Genomic DNA, 16,968 nt, shown 5'->3' with positions numbered 1-16,968 from the left:
GGAAGATTATTCTAACATCAGCTTCTTCTACTGCACTTACTGGAGAAGGTAAGGAAGCAAACAGGAACATTCAGAATTGTATTGCTCCTTTTCTTCAGATCTAAACAACAGGAATTCTGCCTGGTACTGTTGTTCTGCACTAAAATGTCACACAGTAAAGCAGACTAGTGCTGAGGTCTGTTTTGTCTTGAGAAGTAAAACCCCATACCCTCTGATTTGAAGCAAATGAAACGTGGTCTGTTTCCACTGGATGGGAATTAAAAGCCACAGTAAACTATTCCTATACCATTGCTCTGCCAGACAGAGTGGTAGGAAAAAAGACGCTGTGTAGACGTGTTCATAAACTGGTTTGTCCTTTTTAGTCAGATCATGAAGTTCAGAATTTTCTGGCAGCTTCTCTTGCTGTACAGCTCTGCCTGGGATGGGTCAGTCCTGCATGAAGCAGAGGCAGATGATAACAGAGACCAGATTTATGCCCATCCCTTTCCAGTGCAGAAATCCTGCTGACTTGGGTGAACCCACTGTAGTCCTGTAGGGCTGAGTTAATTCATAAGTATTTTTCCACACGTAAAAATGGTTATTGACATTAAAAAGTTACGAGCAAAATTTCTGCAGGGAAAATGGCTCATAAAATGAAAATACCTGTATTAGCAATTATTTTTTTACTCCTCCTTTAACAAGATGTTTTACCAACTATAGGGTAAATGATGTAAACATACAGAATCTGAAGACTAGTATTTTTATTAAAATTAACTCCTTGCTATTGCCAGAACATCTTTGTTAGGTTCTCAGCACCCTCAGAAACACTGCAGTACTAGTCTACTTCTAGCTCTAGAATGAGTAATTTTTAAATTCCTTGTCTAAAACTTCTAGCCACGTAACGGTTTTAAATGGGACGTACATGTAGCATTATATGCTGTATTATGACGCAGGGCACTAACATTGCTGTAAGTTGTACGTTACAGGCTCTTCTGGCCTAAATTTTTAGTCTTTACATACTTCAGCATGACTTTGTTTTGGTTTGTATTGGGAAAAACATCTTCCTTTTATTTCTCAAAGTGTTTTGGAAGAAATGCATGAAAAATGCAGGAAAGAAAAATTAGACGACTAAGTGCAAAATAGAAGTATAAAATTTATTTAAAACCACCCACAAAGTTCTGTGTAATCAGGAATGATACAATTTGTAATAGTCTTTTTAAAAACTCATGACAAGATTTAAAATATATTTTCAATTACAGTATTCATTTAGCCTTATTCAGTTAGGACAATTAAAAAAAAAAAAGAAAGTTTACGTTCTAAACAGATGAGACACACAAGGAAAATAGAACAGACAATTTCCACAACAACAATTTTTACATGTATGTTTCAATACTAGTATCAACATTTCAATGCATCTTGCTACATAAACATGAAATCATGTACAACAACTGCTTGCACCAAAAAACATAGCTTAATTAGATCTTTCAAGTAACATGCAGTCACAACTCACAAGTCTTCAAGTACTGCTGGTAAGGGTTCCCTTGTCTGCAAAGAAGATTTTAAGGTTCAGTTTCTCAGCTAGCGTAACTCTCCACAGCTCCACCAGCCTCATGAAGCTATGCTGTTATACTAGGAAAGAATCAGGCCCAAATGATTTTTGAGAACAGAAGTAATTTTTGTACTTTCTCCTGTAAATACTGTGACATAATGAAGTGCTTTTTCTTTCTGATTTTTTCCTCCCTGTACATCATCTTTTGTTTAAAAAAAGTTAATATTATGTTCCCGGTCTAAATACAGTAGGCTGGTAACTGGAAATAATCCAAACCCTCAAATTCAAAGTTGAAAAATAAATATCAATGCATCCCAAATAAAGAAAAAGAAAGAGAGAAAAGGAGAGAAGGAAAGAAAAAAATGCTGACTTTTTTTTTTTTTTTTTTGCTTTGGTGTACTACTAATCTTTTGATTTTGCAAAGCAGGAGAGAATTCATTAGCTGTAGCATTTCAGTACACTGTGTCCTTACATATTAATGTACGTTTTTTTGACAGCAAATTCTGAACAGTATTTATGAGCTGGTGTGATATTTGATATTGTCACATTATAAAGAGCCGTCTCTTCCAAACTGAACAAATAATTGTAGAATAATTAATTGTTAAAGACTGAAATGTTTGAATGTTTGTATTAGTTAGACCTGGCTTTCTTATAGTGGTACTGGGATATCACATTTGTTTTTCTTGCCTACGGTTATTTTTTCATTTTGAGGACAAGAGATTCATGAAGTTCAGACGCTGCCTTTCGAGTTGCATGGATTAGACTCGACATTCACAAAGTTAGCATGGAATCTGTTCTCATTAGGCTCTGCAGTACCACTGCAGTTTAGAAATTTAAGAATGAAAATACATTTTCTTTTCCTCAATTTTTTTTTAATAGAAGTTTGCATTGCATTGCATTTCATAACTACAATGTAGCAGGGCTCGATGCTTACATAAAGCTTCCACTGGCACCGAGGGAAGCTCTCCCTGCGTGACTCAAGCACACAGGGCAGTGCCAATGGTTTCACTGTGGAGTATCACCACAGTTAGGGCAGTCAGAAAATGCTGGCTTTTAGCTCTGTGTCTAAAAACGCACCACAGTGTGACAACACCACACAATACCGCACACCCTGTTGGGTCTTAAGTCAGAGAAGAACGGAGTTCAGTAGATTGTCACAACCCCATTTTGTATAATCAAGTAAAAAAGATCAAGTTATGATAAAAGGGAAGCAAGTATTTTAAGAAAAACTACCAAAGCTCAGAAATAGTATTATTGACAATTCTGTGAGATTTCTGGCCAGGCTGTTACGTATTGGTACAAATCTTTTACCACTGTCTGTAGCCAATGCTGGGAAAAGGACAGCCAATATAAGTGTATACTTAAAACCTGATGAAAACCAAGCCAGTTTATTTTCAACCTGTATTTCTAAACTAAGAACAATCTGGATGTTACTGGCCAGTATGTGCACAATGGGGATGATATTAAATTGATTTCACATGATTGTACAAATCAGTCATTTGGTAACGGTTTTGATTTATACTACTGACCTTTGCATAAAATTATCGTTATCAGTGTAACGGGATACTCTGAAGGATGCAAGCTAAATGGACAACATTTAAGGCCCTTTTATCCTTTTAATGTGATGCAAAGGACAGTAGTATGAATGAGAATCAGGGCCTTCATTCTTATTTTAAGATGACTCCCAAACCCTAGACCCCTTTTCCATTACAATATTAAAAATACAGACATACATGTAAAATATTGACCAGGTCACAAAACTTTCCACAACAGTATTAAAATGTTTTGTGGCAACAACTGCAATACCGAGCATCAAACTAGCACTTCCCTTGGCCCACTGCAACAGCACTTCTTTGGAATACAGTTCATCTGCTCTAACTGGTAGCTTTGTAGATTAACTGCCAAATCTGTCCTCCTTACGTATGTAGGTTTTTTGAGGTCTACACCTGCATCCTCTGACCTTATGAGGAAAGGTAGTAAGGTGTGCAAAGTGTTAAAACAAGCATTGTTAATGGGTCAATACCAAACAGAGCAAGTCACCTTCACATCACGTTATTTAGCACCCCAGTCTTGCATTCACTGTAAGTATGCTGTTGGAAGATTCCAGCACCTTAATATAAGTATGTGTGGAAAAAATACATATATAATCAGTACACGATGAGAAAAATATACTGTTGTGGGAAGAATTAAGGATACAGCACCAAGAAGCACCTTGTAACTGAAGTTACAAGTATGTGTACAGTTAAACACTGCAAACAATGTTGGGATGATGAACTGGGGAACTGGATTGAAAAAGAGTCCTAAAGTCTTTATATATTGGAAAGAGGAAAACATTGATGCTGACGCCCCTATACCCTTTAATAAAAGACAGGAACTACTTAAATATTTTCTGGTCAAGCTCAATCAATTCCACTTGCTGCTACAGAGGAAGAACATCTTTTTTCCAAGCAGTCCTGTGTTGGTTAAAGCATTTAACTTACGCAGTACTCGGGTTTCTCACAAGGACTGTGACTGATCTAACCAGATGTAAAGAAACACTTCTGCTCTTGTAATTGTGCAGTCTCTGCAGCATCTGTCTTATGACAAGATTTGAGCAGAGCTGGTAGATTAACTCAGAAGAAAAGAGGGCATTCCATAGAGGTGCTAGCAACAGAAGCAAATATTGTATTCTGAGAAGGGATGGTTTTTCCTTTGCAGGGGGTAAGCAGTTTTCTAGTCTTGCAAATTCTCTTTTGTTTGGCTAATTACGGCTATAAGGACAGAGGGCAACAACTACATCAAGAAATGTGAACATTAACTGGAAAATTGATTATTTGACTTAAACAGTAAGAAAACACTGATTGTGACATATAATGAATTGTTCCTCTTTTTTGGAATGAAAAAAAAAAAGTCTAACTGCAATATTCTAGGCTTCCTATGAGAGAACATGCAGTAAAAAAAAACCCCAAAGCCTAGAACTGTCCTACACAGAATAAAAGATGACTGAAGGAAACAGATTTTGGAAGAGTCAGAAGAACAGACTCTTACAATATTCCTGAGATGAAGACAGGCTGATTTACATACAAAGCAGCAACAGTTGTGCATGGGGAGTTCACAAGCAGGCTGGCAGCTATACTGCTAATGCCGAACTGAAGCAGATCTGCAGAGGATTAGGAAGAACTTCAGGAGCAGCTACAAGCATTTAAAGCAGCATTGAGCAGCAGGTTATAGTGTGATCTAGCACTGACTGAAAATAACTAGCCACAACAGCTGGTCCGTAAAGAGACCAGGGAGTGAGAAGAGTGGCTGTAGTATTTGACATCATCCATACAGTAGTAAGCATTACCTACTCATCAGCATTAGTCAAATTAGGTATTCTTCAGCGAGACAACACAGCATTATGTAGAATTAAGTCTTCATAATTTAGTCAGGTATGTAAATGACAGTATTAAAAAGTTTTGCTCACTCCTCTACAACAGCCAAAGAAGTTTTAATAGGGAAGTAATAAAGTAAACACAAAATACATTTTCAACCACTCTTTAGAAGAAGTGATCCATATGTCAGCTGGTGCCTGATTAGATACTACTATTAGAAATCCCTGGTCTTTAAGAAAAGCTCAAGTATAAAAATCCTTCCTTTATGTAAATACAATTTTGCAGCAGCATACTGGAGCTGCATGCAGACAACTTGTGAAAACTGACTAAACATCAGGTAATTCCAGAAGACACTGAAGCCAGTTTCTGTACTGTTCCACTAAGCAGCCACATCCTCAGGACTTTTCACACCGGCCACTCTTTAAGATTACAGGAGAACATAAACGTGTCACAGACTAAATAAAAAAAAGCATATGAATTTAAAGTTAGATGTACCAATATAAAGAAGTACCCTGGCAACTACAACATCTGTACAGAGAAGTCTGTCTCGAAAGCCAGCTGTACCTTTGCAGTTTTGCTGCGACTTACTCATGCTGTGCACCCCATCAGCTTTCCACATTCTATAGTTTGATCATGAGAAGGAGCAGCAGACTGGTGGTGATGGCAGTGCTCGCTGTCTTGTTCATCTACACAGATTAAAGGGTGACAAGCTCTCTCCCTCCTCTTTTTTTTTTTTCTCCCTTAAACCAGTATATGCAGGCAGAGGACAAAGGAGAGGTTACCGTCTCCAGAGGAACCGTGGAAAGATGAATTCATACATCTATCCACAGCTGCGTGACATGGCAACACACCCTTACTGCTTCGAAACAGTGCTGTAACAGACACTGCAGGGCAGTACCATGGTGTCACAATAATCAATGGCAACTTTCTCTACAGTCTAATTTTATGGAAAGATACTCCCTAAACACTTGCTCCTGAAGGTCAGATCAACACCTGATAAAATTAAGAAGAAAGCCAGAATTTCCAAATGTGATTGGACTGCTTCTCATCTCTAATTGTTTAACTTAAGATCAGATCATAGACAGTATCATAGGCCACAGTTGGGCAAACACCTTTCAGTCAAGAAATAAACCACCATTTTATGGTAGATGAGTCACAAAAACCCTAAGCTGAATTTTAGCAACCACAACAGACCTGAAAGAGAGTTTGCTCAGTGCTGCCTGTGCTGGTAACATATACAAAAGTGGACATGCCATTTAGTTTTCCGTGTATCTGAGGGCCCAGTTATTTCCTCCTGTTAACCTAGAAAGTACCAGATTTCTACAGAAAAAAGGAGAAAATTCCTATACGTATAAATGGATTACAAAACTGATGACTGCTTGATAAGAAGACCTAATTTCAACATGAGAGAAATTTCATGGGATGTGAGAGGGCAAGACTGACCGTATGTTTTAAATACAAAACCATCAAGATGCAGTTTTACTAGCATGCTTCTGCAACAACTCTCTCTCATTGAACAACCTATCACATTAAGAAAAATCAAAAAAGCTATCAAAAGCATAAGCCTGAAGGTGGTCTGAAAAAGACCTGCCTGCCTGTCTGAAATTTGAGGTGAAGGTTATTATGTCTCCCTACAGACCCTGAATCACTTCTCATGCTACAAAAAATAAAACCTCTCTGTTTAACCAGAAGTACGACATCTACTCCAAATCTCTCTCCATTTGCCCTTCCAAACCTGTTAATTGTGGTAGGGCCACAAGCGTCTTGAGTCAGCACTGACTTTGGTCAACTGTTATCCATATCCATCAGTTACATATGAAAATTGCATGAAAGCTTGATGAATGAGCACATTGCAGTCAATGGGGCTGCAGCAACATAAATAGACCCAAATTTAACCCACCAAATTTAGCATAATACTGCAATGACATTAAAAAGGTCTTTAAAAAGCCCCAAACAGTTGTATGTTACAAGTAATCTTAAGTACTAAAGTAGTTGTCATTTACCCATGCTTAACATAAAACGTTGCTTAAGATACTAGTTATTTCCTGTTCTAGGTATAAAGAAGCACTGACATCGGTAAAAGACTTTTAACAGCAGTTATTCCTAAGTAAAGGTTAGCTTATAAAGTCTACGGACTTTGTTTTATGAAACAAAGTAAATCTGAATACAGCCATTACAGGTAGAAAGCCACAAGTATTTGTAAGTTCTTAAAAAGCTTTCTGGATCTTGTGGCTAAAATATTTATAGGAATAATTTATTCTATTTTCTGTAATACAATAGCATGTTACAAATCAGTAAGCACAGAGAAACTGCATGAGTAAAGTTCACGATTTAATTGGGCATGAGTGCAGTAACTCCAACAGGGACTCAAGGAGTCAAACAGAACCGACTCCTGCAGAAAGCACTACTCCACCTCTGGAGCAAAGGGAGAGTGGTGGTACTGGCCCCAGCGGAGAAAAGGATGACACACATTTCTTCTGGGAAGCCAGAGGTGTCCCATGTTGGATCACGACAGTTTTTGCTAGCATACTGTGAAAAAGGATCAGAAGACAAACACGCCCCACCACCAGCCCACACCTGAATCCATTTTCTGGTTTTTCACCCACAGCACAGTGCCAGCTGTTGGAAACCAAGTAAAATATGCAGGTCTGACTTAACCAGCTACCTTAATTTTTATCCAGCTCCTGATTTGGCCATCCTGGAAGGACTTTGTTAAGGGGTAAGAGCGAGTTACAAGTGGTGGTGCAGGCTGCAAAGGAAAGCAATAGACCCACAGAGCTGCAAATTGTAAGAGACAAATACTGATATGAAACGATAACCTTACCCAAAACAACATAAGTTGTGTACAAGACTGATAAATATTCTGAAATGTTACAATAAATAGCACACAGTTGTAAAAACAGTAAATAGTTGCATTTTCTATACCGCAGTACAGCAATAGAAAATATTAGCTTGTCAGATCACAACCTGCTGTGTGCCACAGCAGGAAATGAAAGCGGCCAGCTGACCGACCTGTAGGTACATGTTCAAAAAGTAGTTATGTGATAAGACAGTCAAAGAAAGAGCACCGCAAATGATATTTTATTGTATAAATGATACATTTTCCTCATGTAAATAATCTTAATAAAGTAGTAACTGTGAGTTTTAGCACCCATCAGTAAATAGCATTAACTATTCTGTGAAGATAACCTTTTCTCTGTTAAAATTGCCATTTCAAAAAAGGTAGACCTGGACTTACTGAAAGTCTGTTGGTGCAGTCACTTGAGCAGTGACTTGCCAAGGGCTGTGTTTGGAGGTATCCTGGTAGATTCACCTTTCAGTTTCTCACTTCTTTGAGGAAAACTGCTGGTTTTTCAATTGAAATTTTTATCGTGAAGTTTCCAATCATACATAAGTTAAACATGGGCATTTACAGGGGAAGATTCAAGTAAAAATGATTCACTTTAATGATCTGAACATTTTAAAAGGTAAAGAGATGGCTCTGTAACTTACTTTGCGTAGAAAAATTATTTATATGGGAGTGCTAAATGAGAAATCATTTTTTTGGTGTGTATTACAGAAACTAAAATGATCCGCACTAATCTTCTCTGTAAATGATGGATCGTGGTGGACAAGGGTTTTCAGATAGCAAATACATGAATGGAACAGCTAGGGAACGTACAGTACTACTTACTGTATGGACAGCTGGAATTCTTGCTAGTCTTCAGCTCACCAAAAATATACAAGTTTTAAAATGGAAATCTAAGGCACACAAAATACCATAATGATTTGATGTATACCGTATATTACATAGTCAATAAGCATAAAACTGCTGGTACAAAATGATGGCATAATATTGGTTTTGTTTTATTATTTACAATCCCTTCATATCCTCTATTTGAACTAATATTAAGCTTTGAACTAAAATTTGCAGCATACCCGGTTTTTACAAATTTTACTTAAAATAGGTAAGATACAAAGAATGGGTTCAATTCGTCCATCCTCTGCCATCAACATTTTTGTTATTTTTGACAGGAGTCTGTGGAATTGAACCCAGGGTTGTTACATAGTGATTGCTACTTCAGACCTTGCTCCTGCAAACACTACACGTGTATACATTTATACAGGAGAACAGTCTCATTGATCTACAGCCACATTTAAGTATTTGTAGCACCAAGGTCCTAACTGGCACTATGTGTTAAAAATACAATTTATGTACTTTTTCGTACCGAAACTGTAAATATAGCGCTTAGAGTTCAACGTTTCAAGGAAAAAGCACCTTGTCTAGGTTTTAAATAAAGCAGATCTAGATATTTCATATTCCTCTGTTACAGCACCACTACATTATAATATTATCAAGTATATTATTAGTATATTTTCGCACTGGAAAACTCTGACCTCGTTATACCTACAGGTTACCCAGCCGGGGAGGACTCCGAGGCAGAATTAAGGTACAGCTTCGTCTCTGGGGCCTGATCCTGCAGCTCACAGTCACAAGAGGAGTCCTGGCTTGAGAGGTCCTCCTGGCTCTGACTGGGCAGGTATGGCTACGCAGAGCGGTTCTCATGGAAGAAGTTGCAGGATGAGGTCAGTCCTTCGCTAACGTTGTCATTTGGTAATTTGTTTAAATAAATAAGTTTAAAAAAGAAATACACAGGAGAGGAGAATCAGAAAGAAGGGTGGGATGCTACAGTATTTAAAAGCAATGGGAGTGTCTCTTTCCTCTGGTTTAGCAAATATTTGTTCCATGATATGTCACTTTTTCAACAGAATCTGAGAACACAGATTTTGTATGTTTGGAAGGAAGACTACAACCCTTCCTCCATGAAATGTATAAATAACTTCAGAAATTTACAAAACATTTTTGTAAAAAAACTGAACTTAGAAAGCTGGTGAATATTACAGATAGGTTATTCTTAATGAAAAATTTGCTGTTAAATATTAGAAATCTCATACTTTTCCAACACTTCCTTTGTACTTTCCCAAAAAAATGTGGGTTTTTTTTTTTTTTCCAGAATAGAATAAGGCAACTCTAGGGGGTATTTTTTTTTTTTAATCCCAAAACAATCCTACCCCTGAGGCATTAGGAACATTTGGTTGTCATGTTAACTTATAATGCTCCAAACGAATGAGACTTACGCACTTATTGCTCAAAGAAATCGTAAGAAATGCTGCCTTTAAAAAGAACAAATAATATTCCTAACTCCCAGTAACAACACAGACATTGACAGGACGTCTCCTAATTTCATGTTTGTACACTCTCTTGAATATAATAAAAATGTTTCTGTACTTTATAACTGTTGTTTATATGCAACATAAAATCTTCCATGAAAAAGGGCAAGTCTAAGAACAATCACATATGCTATTAGCATATATACTACAGCTGTAACAATATGGAACTCTACACAGCAAGAATAAAATTATTTCTTCTGTAGAGTATGCACAAACCATAGACAATATGATCCTTATACTATACTATTTCAAGTTAATTTTAAAAATAGAAAGTGCTTTTAAAATATATATTTACAGCTTAAAAACAACTTCCAGCCATCATTACTGATAACTTCATTTCATACATAATGACAAATCTCGAGAAAAAATTTCATTGGTTTTCTAAAAGATTTATCTGTAATTTGGACTATATAGCAATGGTTGGAAGTTGTTAAAGCAATGGCACCATGAAGTAATAATTCAGCTTATTTATTTTTAACTGTTTGATGTGGTTAAGCACCAAGAGCTGTGTAGAGCTATTACTGTATAACTTGATTTAACGCCATAAACTGTGAACCTGTTAAAATCCCTATAAATGATTTTTGTAGTAAACAGACTTGATTTAAAGCACCAAAATATAAATTCCTACAGGTAATAAACTGAATGATTCAATCAAGGTTAATAACCTAAACAAAATCTTTTTTAGAATGTATTAAAACTATACAACTTTTTTTTTTTTTGCTTAAAATGTGCTTGAGCACCACCAAATGTTAAAGTCACAGTTTAAGAAGAACACCCCCTCCCCCCCCCCGTTTTTTTACCTCAGCCTTAAAATGGTTGAGATGAGCAAATAGTAAACGACACGAGACTTGTTCTTTAACAGCACCTTAAAGAAACACTGTGTAACACTGCACCAAGAGGAGGCATTTGATACTAAAACCTATGCCCAATGGTTGTAAGGCCCTGCAACTCGTGTAAGGGCATAAGAAGATACTGTTATTACGTTATCCTTAGTTACTGTTAATGCTCTGCGTGATGGAATTTGGTTGAACTCATTGTCTTCATAAAAAATATCTCTGTTTTCACTTGTTTGCTTTGTTTTCCTACTGCTAGAGTTTAGTTCAGTATTCTCTGTTCCTAATCTTTCTGCTTCTTTTTCTTTCTCTTTCGCCCTCTCAGCCATCTTTGCTTCCCACATGGCTAAACCATGTTTTGGCTCATTTAAATTTTTGTGTTGGTAGAAAACTAAAGATATTCTGGTGGGATGATTGCGGTTGGGTTTTTTAATAGGTGTGGTAGCATGGAGTTCACGTCTCGCACATTCAATTAAGATAGAACCATGAGAAGGTGCCACAGCAACCCCGCCAATGTCATCATCCAAAAAATTGTGCTCACTGTCTGACCACAGTTCCTCAGCTTTTTCTTCAGAATCAGTCGGTTGTCCCAGTGCACTGTTTTGCTTTTCATCAACACAGTCAAAATCACACATCTGTTCTTGAAGGGAGCTGCCCTTTTCCATTGGGCATCCATGGGAACAGTCGGCTTCGTTTCCGACTACATCCTTTGCTGGAGATCTTAGCGGTACTGACAAATCACAAGAGCTGATCATCTGTGAAGAAGGAGAATTGTCTAACTGAAGCTGACAATTCTGTTTGTCTGGCTGACGTTCAAGTATAGTGGGCAGGGGGTCTTTATGGGCAGGGGGACCTGGAGCAGTGACGTCTGGAAGAATCGGTGGCACACCATTCATCTTATCATTCAGCAAAATTCCAGTATAATCTTTGACAGACACATCAAAGTTCTTACAATTAACATAAGGTGTCACATGAGGTTGCTTGCTACTGCATTCAAAATACCCGTAGGGAACTGAAAAATCTTGTTGAATATTAGTCACTGCTGTTATGCCAGGCTTATGTGCTAAAGATGAATAAGGATGTAAACTATCCACCTTAAAAGGGGAGGAAGCCGTATACTGTTTTAATAAAGAGCAATTTTTAGTAGTGTTTGAAGTATGTTTCATGGCATAGAGGTGATCAGAAGTCTCCGTTTTTATTCCAGGTTTTAAAGCCTCTGTTTTGTTCCCTAAAAAAAATGCACACCAAAGTGTAAGTACTTTTCCTCACTTAAGGAACACAATACACCTTTTATAATGTTTTCATACTTGCTTTCTAATACAAAAGACATACATGACGACTACAGAGTTTTTGAAAATGTTATTTTTAGCTTTTTTGGAATACCTCTGTGACCGTAAGTACATACATAATAACCTTGCTGAATTATCGACTTAACCTTTTCCAGTCAGAGTGTTGGTATATAAAATAGAAAGGTATTCCACAGAGCGACAAATAAAATAAACCGATAAAACAAAATAAGCACTCAGTCGCAATTCACACAGCCCAACTCCACGTAAAGTGCTTCCCAGCAGCTGACTGCTGGCCTTCAGCACCGCCCAGGCTAGCAGGAAGCACTATGTTCAAGTTTTTACATAATTAACGAAATTTAGTCTGCCTGAAATTAAGCCTGTGAAACAGTTAAAATTCTTGGCTGCCTTAACCCCATAATATTGTGATGAAATGAAAAAAGGGTGTTTATTGATCCTGTCCATCGCAGCAAAAAAGTTACTGAATTACTTGGTAGCACACAAATCATTGTAATTCCTCAGAAATTTTCTTAAAAATAAAAAGTTTCTGGCAACATACTCCAGGTAAATCCATTCTTACAAAGCTGTACCATGTGATCTGGCTGTCTTTGATCTAATTGCCATGCATTAATTATTTCAGATCTTTGTGGAGACATACTTGTTCCAATTTATGTCAGTTCCCTAATCAATTTCTAGTCTTGACACCCTGCAGTTGTGCTAGTTTGTGGAACAGCCTCCTCAAAAAGATTCATTCCCATCACAGGCAAGTTCAATCCAGAGTCCACTGGAGTAATGGGAAAGAATTCTATGGACTTTGATGGGCTTTGCATCATGGCCTGAAATTGCTTTACATGTGTTTTGCTGGCAGACTGGCACCCCACAGAGAGCTCCTGCATATTCTCATGAAAGACCACCTCTGTCAGCATTTCTTCTTTGTTCCATAAATACATAGAATCTTTAATTGCTTCACTGAATATAGAAGAACTATTTTTCTTCTATTCTGTCATCTAATGATTTATAAATAATGATGGATTAAAAAACATTCTTTTGGTAGGAATGCAAAAAAGGCAAAGTGGGACAAATTATGGACACAATAGGATGCAAATACTGAAGTTGCGGAAGGACATAAGGAAACAGTACCGATTCTTTAAAAACCTTTTCATGAAATCAAAGTATTTAATTGAAGACGACCTCTGCAGACCAAGGCCTTCCTCCAAAAGATTTGGAACACAGCATCTGAGAACTGCACTTCCCGTAATCTCTGAAGAGAGACCTGCATTCCCTGAAAATAAATTCTAACAACCCACAGCACACTCAAAATAGCCATGGCTCCAGTAAATTCGCCATTTCTTGCCAGAAGCTCCTTGCTCTGCAGGCCAAAGTAGCAGAGATTAAGAGAAGTTATTTCAAATATATGAGCAGAGGGAAATCAGTAACAGTTCAGGCAGGGTGGCATTGCTCCCCAGGAATACCTTCTGTTCAGACAGAGCCTGCTGCACCTCCACTGTTGCTGAAGTGGCCACTACTCTGCTGCGGCCAGCTGAGAAACTGTCTCTTAAGTTGATGGTTCCTCTCCTGCTCTGTCCAATGTGGGCCAAGAAGCATTTGACAGTATTAATGGAGATAAAAAGAACCTTTCTGTCTGTAAAGTTTATTTCTCCAGAATAACATGGTTAAATGACAGGACTATACAAGGAAGGATGTAAGGCCTCTATCTTTAATGCATGTTTCATAATAATTTAGGATTTCAAAGGCTCTCAGCATTATCACAAATGTAAAAATTAATAGTTCTGCTGCTTGCTGTTGGAAAAAGGCGCATGACAAGTGTACCCTATTTAACATGCAGTGGTTCTACAAAGGGTTGGCACCATGGAGATTCAAACCAAGTCTTCACATACGCCTGCGCTACCAAGCTGACATAATCAGTCTTCAGCAATCAGAAGGCCCTCCTCACCACCTCTGCTGCCAGGTGAAGACAGTAAAGAGGACTAGTGAGTCCTCTTATCTCTTTTTAATCTCCAGTTCTCCGTGTGGTGAAGACATGCGGGTTAGCAGGGTCTCTCAGGTCCCTTTGAAAAGGACACACTACATCTGTGTAACAGGCAGTACGGCATGGCCGGCCTTGTGACTCCCTCATCATCCTCCCAGGCTACTCCAGAGAGTGATAAGCCTCACATGGCCAAAAACATGACGGTATAGACCATGATTATCTCGTCTAACTGCATGTTCTCCGTATTCTTTTTAATATTTAAAAAGCCAAACCAATATTCTAAACTCTTGTCCTTGTTAGTAAATTGAGTACTATACATACACCATTCAGCCATACCTTTTCCTTTACAGCTGAAGTGTAGCTAAGTGTTCTTTTGTTCTTACATTAGGAGAATGTTTTACGTTTGAACGGTGTGACCAGAATTGAATGCCGCTACTAATATGAAGCGATGCTGATTTAAATAATCATTTCCTCTAGTTTACCATGACTACTGGATAGTCCAATCTCAACTCGTTTGTTTCACAGGCCCTTTGATTTTGTTTTCCTATTAAGCCTAACAATCTCAGCTAGATGAAAATTTTCCACTCCTCAGGACTAAAATGATACCTGCCACTGGCAGAATGGACAGAACCAATCAATGACTCATCCCCTGTAACCCCCCCAAAACCAGTACACACAAGTACAACACTGTAGTATTCTAAATCCATATTTACAGATCTTTGCATTTTACTGTGGGTTAGGGGCAGGGCAGCAGTGGTGTGCTGAGGTCTTTACCCAGCCGTTGTCCTGTACAACTAAACGCATAAGTGATGCGCATAAATGCTTCAAGTGATTTATCTCCTGCAGAGCACAACACCTTACGCTTTGCAAACCTGAACTTCCTCTGCCACTGCTGCCCAGTTACTGAAGCCTCTTTGGCAATGTTCACATGGCCAAGTGCAGCAATACGCACCATTGGCAACATTTCGGGATTGCAGTGTTGACACCTATTTTGAGAGACTCCACTATCAAAACTTCCATGACAAAAACTGCAGGTTGATGATAGAAATAAATATTTCATTTTTACAACTTTCTCACTCATAAAAGTATTTTTCCTTGCTCTGTGACTTATTTTTATCACCAGCCCTTGTAAATTACTTTACCAAAATACTTTTAAGTCAAATGAAGTAACTTGGTTGTTTACACAGTTACTTTATCATTTTTGCATGTTCAAGGAACAAAATTCTGTGTTCCCAAAGCATACGGCAAAACTCCGCACAGTGTACCATTTGTTAAACGCATGGGTTTCAGACACCAAAATCAGATCTATTTGTAACTACAATGTCACATTCGGGTAGGCAGTTTGTAACTCCGGTTCAGTGTTTCCAAACAGAGTTCCAGTGAGATCAGACAATTTCAGAATTCCTTCCCAAACAAGAGCCCTCTAATGCTTCCCATCCACCCTAAGCACAATGGAAGTTATTAATCATTGATTCAAAGTTACTGTTGGACGTCATCCTCAGCCTGAGGAGTCCTTTAATTTTTTTTCAAAGCCTGGACTGTGTCTCCCAAACTTGCATGTGGATTAACTGAACGTCTGTAATTTCCTGCGGGTGTCAGTAATACCGTTTTGCTTGTTCTTATTCCATCTTGCTATATGCAATGTTTATTGGTTGTCCTGACTCCTCTACTGAGGCAAAGCAGGGTACAGAGTACAAATGACAAAAAATGTGTCAAATGGATTTTTTAAAAAATTTCATCCCCCCACCGCCAAATGCAGGTGTTCTTCTAAACACATTTAACTGTTACTCCTCCCCTTAACTCTACTACGTATATCTGGATGTCTTTTATGAAATAAAATTATAGCAGACTGGCTAATTTTCCTATCTTCTTCTTAAAAGGTAAATAGGCTATGCTTTAATTACTTTTATTTATATTTTCCCCTCTAATAACAGAATCTAAGTCCATAGACTACGCTTTAATTACTTTTATTTATTTTTTTCCCTCTAATGACAGAATCAAAGTCCATGGCTCTCTCCACTTCTTCCTTCTTTGCTGCTTCTCTTTACTGCAAAGCTCCCTGGAATAGTTCTGTCGTCCAAGGTACTGGCCCACAACCTGACCCCAGGTACAACAGCGTAAATGAAAAGCGCCCCCGCACAGCTCAGCCAAGTCACAGTTCCGTGTTGCACAAACACATGCTACAGCAGGGGCCTGCCCACAGCAATCACCTTGTACCAGAACAAGCACGGCATACCTTTCACCTAGCTGCCGACAGATTCCACCTCTCTGGCCCTTGCTAAGAATATTTCAACGAACCATTTCAGTAGCGCTGTCTTATTTAATGAGACCTGGGGTTTTTTTGCAGCAGTATCCATACCATTGACAGGAAATTATCGAGTTCTGAGAAAGCCATTGTCTTTCATAGGAAGTGGGTAACACAGTTCTTGTACTTTCAAATGACAAAAATTCATGTCAGTTATTTAGATAAACATTCCTACAACAGCATTTCAAGATGATTCTACTGCCATTATTTATTAGAATATAGGAACTTGGAAATATTTCACTGGTGCTCACACACCACCAGAAATTTATTTTGGGGCAATGACCTGTTTTTTCTCCTGTGCCAGGAGAGAATATTGACTACAGTTCCTGCTCACTAGCCCCTAAAATGCAGAATATGCAGGTATTTTACAAAACCAAGTACTAAGGAGCATTTCCTTCCCCTCAGATGGGGAGTAAGAGGCAACACAGTATCAAGAGAGACTGGCAGAATGTAATAAGCACC

General features: G+C 38.1%; 1 protein-coding gene and 1 long non-coding RNA gene across 5 annotated transcripts in view; one reads left to right on the top strand and one right to left on the bottom strand.

The window, feature by feature from the left end:
* Positions 1–1,112: 1,112 nt before the first annotated feature.
* The window catches only part of TET1 (tet methylcytosine dioxygenase 1), an 80,533-nt gene continuing 64,677 nt past the window's right edge, over positions 1,113–16,968 (bottom strand). For 3 of the 4 annotated variants that reach the window (XM_055792622.1, XM_055792025.1, XM_027783456.2), the window contains one exon: positions 1,113–12,153. In XM_055792622.1, the coding sequence (XP_055648597.1) occupies positions 11,012–12,153 (1,142 nt within the window). In that variant the 3' untranslated portion in view covers positions 1,113–11,011. The remainder of the gene's footprint in view (positions 12,154–16,968) is intronic. The other variant, XM_055793578.1, reaches the window with a different exon arrangement.
* Positions 9,311–16,968, top strand: LOC129783668 (uncharacterized). Its single transcript, XR_008745452.1, has 3 exons — positions 9,311–9,447; positions 12,130–12,176; positions 13,266–16,968. It is a non-coding gene; the product is annotated as an uncharacterized LOC129783668 (long non-coding RNA).

The sequence above is a fragment of the Falco peregrinus genome, chromosome 1 (genome assembly GCF_023634155.1).
Source record: "Falco peregrinus isolate bFalPer1 chromosome 1, bFalPer1.pri, whole genome shotgun sequence".
NCBI classification, from domain to species: domain Eukaryota; kingdom Metazoa; phylum Chordata; class Aves; order Falconiformes; family Falconidae; genus Falco; species Falco peregrinus.
Note: the sequence above shows the minus strand (reverse complement) of the source record. Positions and strands in the feature narration are given on the sequence as shown.